The sequence below is a fragment of the Arachis ipaensis genome, chromosome B3 (assembly GCF_059453495.1).
Source record: "Arachis ipaensis isolate K30076 ecotype BB chromosome B3, ASM5945349v1, whole genome shotgun sequence".
NCBI classification, from domain to species: Eukaryota; Viridiplantae; Streptophyta; class Magnoliopsida; order Fabales; family Fabaceae; genus Arachis; species Arachis ipaensis.
In genome coordinates, this window is record NC_142438.1 from 20612139 (window position 1) to 20618138 (window position 6000).

The 6000-nt window shown below is 39.8% G+C and overlaps 2 protein-coding genes across 2 annotated transcripts; one reads left to right on the forward strand and one right to left on the reverse strand.

Moving 5' to 3' along the window:
- Window positions 1-76: 76 nt before the first annotated feature.
- On the forward strand, window positions 77-1792 carry LOC107632657 (uncharacterized). The gene is made up of 3 exons (XM_016336327.1): window positions 77-875; window positions 971-1263; window positions 1328-1792. The coding sequence occupies exons 1-3, from the start codon at window positions 77-79 to the stop codon at window positions 1790-1792; spliced, it is 1557 nt and encodes a 518-aa protein (XP_016191813.1).
- A 1234-nt stretch (window positions 1793-3026) lies between these two features.
- LOC148569996 (serine/threonine-protein phosphatase 7 long form homolog) lies at window positions 3027-5466 on the reverse strand. The gene is made up of 6 exons (XM_088506777.1): window positions 5389-5466; window positions 4159-4421; window positions 3705-4007; window positions 3540-3630; window positions 3354-3452; window positions 3027-3185 (listed from the first exon to the last, which is right to left on the reverse strand). The coding sequence occupies exons 1-6, from the start codon at window positions 5464-5466 to the stop codon at window positions 3027-3029; spliced, it is 993 nt and encodes a 330-aa protein (XP_088362903.1).
- Window positions 5467-6000: the final 534 nt, after the last annotated feature.

The window sequence follows — 6000 nt, forward strand, 5'->3', positions numbered from 1 at the left end:
TGAGTCGAAGCCGTTGACATTTTATGCGAAGTGTACATAGTACGGGTCAGGGTGTGATTGGCTTATCAGAGTTAGCATGATCAGCAGAAAGTACTGTTGGGTTATTAGGAGGTACAACGGCAGTCACACTTGTACCAGAGCAACCATTTCTCAGGATCTTTCGAAGCTGGATTCAAATACAATTGCAAAAGCCATAAAGCCGTTGGTTGAGGCTGACCCCTCTTTAAAGGTAAAATCAGTTATTGCAGAAGTGCAGTCGAAGTTCAACTACACCGTCAGTTATCGAAAAGCATGGTTGGCTAAGAAAAAATCAGTTGAGAAAATATTTGGAGGTTGGGAAGCGTCCTACGAAGCGTTGTCTATATGGTTTGAGGCCATGTGTCATAAGGAGCCATCAGCTGTCGTGCATTTTGAGACTATGCCTGCATATCAAGGGGATGACTTGGTAAGTGATATCCGGGTATTGCATCGAGTATTTTGGAGCTATTACCCCTGCATTAGAGCATTCAGACATTGTAAGCCAGTTATCCAAGTGGATAGGACTCACTTATACGGAAAGTATAAGGGTTGCTTGTTAGTGGCCGTTTCGCAGGATGGTAACAACAATATCGTCCCGATTGCATTTGCTATTGTCGAGGGAGAGACTTCTGATGCGTGGCACTTTTTTCTTAGTAACCTGCGTCAACATGTTGTGACTCGGGATGGTGTGGGGCTTATATCGCACCGACATGAGTCCATAAATGCAGCTGTGGAACGCAGTCACGGAGCTTGGTCACCACCTAGAGCTTTCCACATATTTTGCATCAAGCATATTGAGTCGAACTTTCTGAGGAAATTCAAGGCCCCGTACCTGCAAAAGCTTGTCGTCAATATAGGTAACGTGATTACTTCAAAGTTTGTTACCAATGAAACTGTGAACAATCTAAACATCGTGAAGCTTATTTTTTGCTTGGTATATGATATTGTGCAGGATATTCGAGGACGGTTCGCGAGTATGAATTGCGTTACCAGCGTTTACGAGAGCGGGGCGAGGCGTACACTAACTGGTTAAACCGTATTCCCCGTGAACAGTATGCATTGGCATTCGACGGTGGTTACCAATGGGGTCACATGACGACTAATCTAGTGGAATGCATCAACTCAGTCTTGAAGGGTGCACGCAATCTCCCCATCACTGCACTTGTGAAAGCAACATTCTACAAACTTAATGAGTTGTTCACACGGAAAAGAGCTGAGGCAGAGGCTCGGATTAATGCTGGCCATGTTTTTTTTTGAGCATGTGACTGCCAAACTTCATGAAAATCAACTTGCATCAGGAAACATTCAGGTTAATTGCTTCGACAGGAAGAATGAGGTCTTTGAAGTGCGTGAGATGCCAAGTAGAGTGGAGTATGCTGTTGACCTCCGTCGTCAAAGATGTGACTGTGGTGAGTTCCAGGTGGACCGGATTCCTTACCGGCATGTGTTTGTATGTTGTGCAAATCAACGACTAGATTGGCAGGTGTATGTGCATGATGTTCATAAGATGGACCAAATTAGACACGTTTATCGGGCTAGGTTTAGGCCACTAGGTAATCCTACTACATGGCCTTCTTACAATGGTCCTCGATTCGTACCGAAACCGTACCTGCGACGCGTTGCCAAAGGTCGGCCCAGGATGACACGCTTCTTGAATGAGATGGACACACGAATGTTACGTCGTCCGAAGCGATGTAGGCAATGTGGGGCTGAAGGTCACAGTCGTAGTAGATGCCGTCAGGGAGGTGGTCCAGGTACTGACCATAATGCGTAGTAGATTTATATGATATTTGAAACAATGTAACTTATGTCAATGTACCTTCTAATCAACAAATCATTGGTACCTAGGTCAATGTACTTTATGATAATTGAATCATTGTAACCTGCGTCAATGTACTTTATGATAATTGAATGATCGTAACCTATGTCAATGTAATTTATGATTATAGAATCATTGTAACCTATGCGTCACATGCAAAGTCATCATACATATAATAGTTAATGAAATTTAGGAACATCAACTGGGACATACAATACTTAGTTGGTACTTAGGAAACTATAGTCATACATAAGTAGTTAAGGTATACATGACGAAAGATAACTGAATCATAGATAAAATTAAATACACCACAACTACTTCCTCGCTGTCCACTTTCCAAAGTTCACGATGTTCTTGCATTTTTTCGCGGTCTTTTTGAACACAGACGGAGTGTATCGGCTCGTGCTACGCCGCGGTGGATCAATCCTGAAATTGTAGCCTTTTCCAGTCTCATCTGGAGTGCAGGTGTCACCTGATATAAAATAATCAAACCAATCACGTATACAGTATAATCAACCTTAACCAACATACCATACAGGAACATAATATCATCCTATGACTAAACGAGTATTTAATTTAATCAATCCTACCCAACAAATGATACAAGATCATGACAACATCAATTGAGGTAAAAAGTAAAGCAATATTGGACCTGCATCATTACGGGATTCTTTATCCTGGTCCATGTCATCATCTTCTTCCTCCTCCTCATCCTCCTCGTCTCCCTCGTCATCTGGCTCATCCACCAAGTACTCATCAGTCTCTTGCTCAAATGTATTAGCATTTTCTTCAATCAGAGTCATCAAAACACGGCTCGGGTTTTGACTATTAAGAACTCCTCGACCGCCCTCACTCCTACTAGAATCACCAGATACAACCCTCCAGAAGTACCCGAGTAAGTATAAAATGGATACCTTGCGTCAAACGAATACCTACCCGCCATGAAGTTGGGCTGCTGGCTATATTGTGCTTGGCCGGCATCTGAGGCCATGAACCCAAGCAACTGGCTAAAAGAACCTCCCTCTCTTGAGTTAAACTGCGGCGGATGTATCGGGAATGACGTAGAAAACTGTATCTGAGGTACATATTGGCTTGTGGAGTGAGGTTGTTCTTCTGGCGGTAGAGGTGGAGGTGGAGGTGAAGGCGGCGGTGACTGTGGATCTTGCTCTTCATTCTCATCATCCATGACCTACTCACCCTCAACATCCTCTTGGACCACAAGATCCGACAAGTTCAAGTGATCGCCATACTTTGGAAGGTACCAGTACATGTACGTATCTAAGGCCTGCTGCGGAGTCATGGGAAGCTCAGCAAGAACGTGACTATACCTGTTTGTCCACTGCATCACCTAAAATGAATGAGTCGTGGCTGTGGCCCAGTTCAGATTCTTAGGACCAGTCAAGACTTCTCCGTGTGCCCAGTCTAGATTCCGTTCCTGATGAGGAACTTCTTAAACGAAACCAAACTGTAGTCTCAACCTATCGGTAGCATGCCATTCAATACATTCGAAAGATACCAACGGTACCGTTGCACTCCAAATGACCCAGTGCATGTAAATGTCCGCAGGAATTATGTTCGGATCAACACGATCAACAGAATATGCAACCCACAAAAACTGGTAACAGTAAAGCAAACAAATAATTAAAATCCAAACAACTATATCACTAGACCTGAACCAAATTCAACGTTAATGCAAACACACATGGCCTTCCTGAAGATCATCCAAGGCCTTCCTAAAATGAGCAAGCTTAAGATATCTATAGACTCGGTCTCCACGCTCCCAGTTACGCCACCTAATATAACGCAATTCATTAACACAATTGGATTTTAAATATGAAAATACCAGGTAAATATAAGATAATGTTACCTGTTTGCAAGCGGAAAACTGCGGGGTTTCCTAGGAACCGGCGCTAGATTCGGTAGGCGAATCCATGCCCAACACAGTAGAAGTGTTAGCGGACCATCGATTTCCTTGCAGTCAAAACGTGATGCCCTGCATAAACTCCTGTACAGGTGTGATAGGCATGCTGATCCCCAACTATACTGTCCAATACTAGCAAAATCACTGAGCAGAGGCAGAAACTTCCAGTGGACAGATGCCTCAGACTTGTCTCCAAACAAGATCGTACCGATCAACAACATGATGTGGCACTTAACGTACACATGTATACTGTGGTCATCAGTCAACTATAACCGTTCTTTTAAATCCCATAGCCACGTAAGTTTTATGCCGCTTCCTCGACAATCCGACTTTCTCGGTGCGACCCCAAATTGGTACAGACACTCCGCCTCTAAGGCTTCAAAACTACTCAAAGTCATACCTATCACTGGAAGACCATCGGTCGGAAGACCGAATATCATAGCCACGTCTTCCAGTGTCACGGCACCATTCACCAACCGGAAGGTGAAAGGTATGAGTGTCCGGGTGCCACCTTTCCACTAAAGCATTTACCAGTGCTTTCTGACATTGAACAACTCCAATCTGGGCAACATGATAAAAATCAGTAGACCGTAAATGCTCATCCACCCTCTCATTGTACCGATCCGGAGGGACAGAATGATCACAGGTCAGCATCTGATTACCCTGCAAAAGCATAGCAAAATCACGATTCAATTACACATAATGTAAGAATATCTAATTAAAACATTACTCATAATACTAAAGCCTACCCTAAAATAACATATCTCTGTCAACATTATTCCAAAAAAATTAATCCAAAAAATTATAGAACGAAATTATAATAGTTTACTAATTAATTATTATTACTAAAATTATTACACAAAATTATAAACAAGTTATTTTTATTACTAATCTATTATATTGAAAAAAAATCTCCACAGCACTTAATTACATTTAAGCACACATTTTCTTAACTATTATTTAAACATATAGCCTTAAATTTTTATAATTACTTATAACAAGTAACTACTTAACTCTAATTTATAATATTATTACAAAAATTTATGAACAAGTCATTCATTCTTAATACTGATCTACTAATTTCAAAATAAATTGTAAGCAAGAATAATAGTTACTTAAACACACTTATCTAAGTATCATTTAAATATATATTTCTAAACTTTTAAAATTAATTATCATAGTTGACTAATTAACTGTAATTTCTACTATTATTACAAAAAATTCTAAAAAACTATTTCTTTATTTCTAATATATTATATTTACAAAAAAATCAACCACAACAAGAATAACTACATTTAAACATATATATATTTATAACTATTATTTAAACATATATTCCTAAATTTCTACACTTAACTATAACTACTTAATTATAACAACTAATATTCGTCCAAAAATTTTTACAAACGTCTGTGTTGTTTTATTTAGGTCCTATTATGTTATAAACCATTTTAAACAAGAATCAACTACATTTACACCTTTTTTAAACATTTACTTCTAATTTTATATCAATAAAATTATAAATGCAGTCAACCTCAGTTCAAGTTCTAACAATAATAAAATTAACTAAATTACAAAACTAATAATCAGAACTATAAAACATTCAAAAAAAATTAACAAATAAACTTACATAATTAGAATAGTTGAGATATTTTACAATGTGAAGTTCCGGACGATCAACATTTCTGGATTTTGATTTCTTGGACATTTTTAAAAATTTTCCCCTCAGCCCACGGATGAAAGAGCAAGCTTTCTGAGTTTTTCAGGGAGGAAGAAGATGGCAATTGACTCGCTGGGTGGGAAAGGAAGGGGAAAGTGAGGATACAAAGGCTAGTTGTGGGGTTAAAGGGGGGCACCGTCGCTGGGGAGCCATGGGCGTGCGACACATGGATGAAGCTTCCACAACTCGAACGGTCTGAATAGCAGTCACTTCTCGCACGGTCCGATTGGCTCTGGCCTATCGCTCGGTCCGATTTCTATGAGAACTGACACCATACGCATGTAAAGCTCTCCTCCTCTCCATAACCCCGACCAACACAAACTCCCTTTCCATAATAAAATTAATTTGCGGTGGTTGGTGAGGAGTGGGACCGAAGGATCAAGAGTCTGAAGGAGGTGGCCAAATCTAAAAGGAAAGAGGAGACACATGACACATGAAATTAGTAGTTGATTTGTATTATCTTTATATGTATATATAAAAATATAAAAATACATAATAACTAATTTAGGTGGATGATTTTAA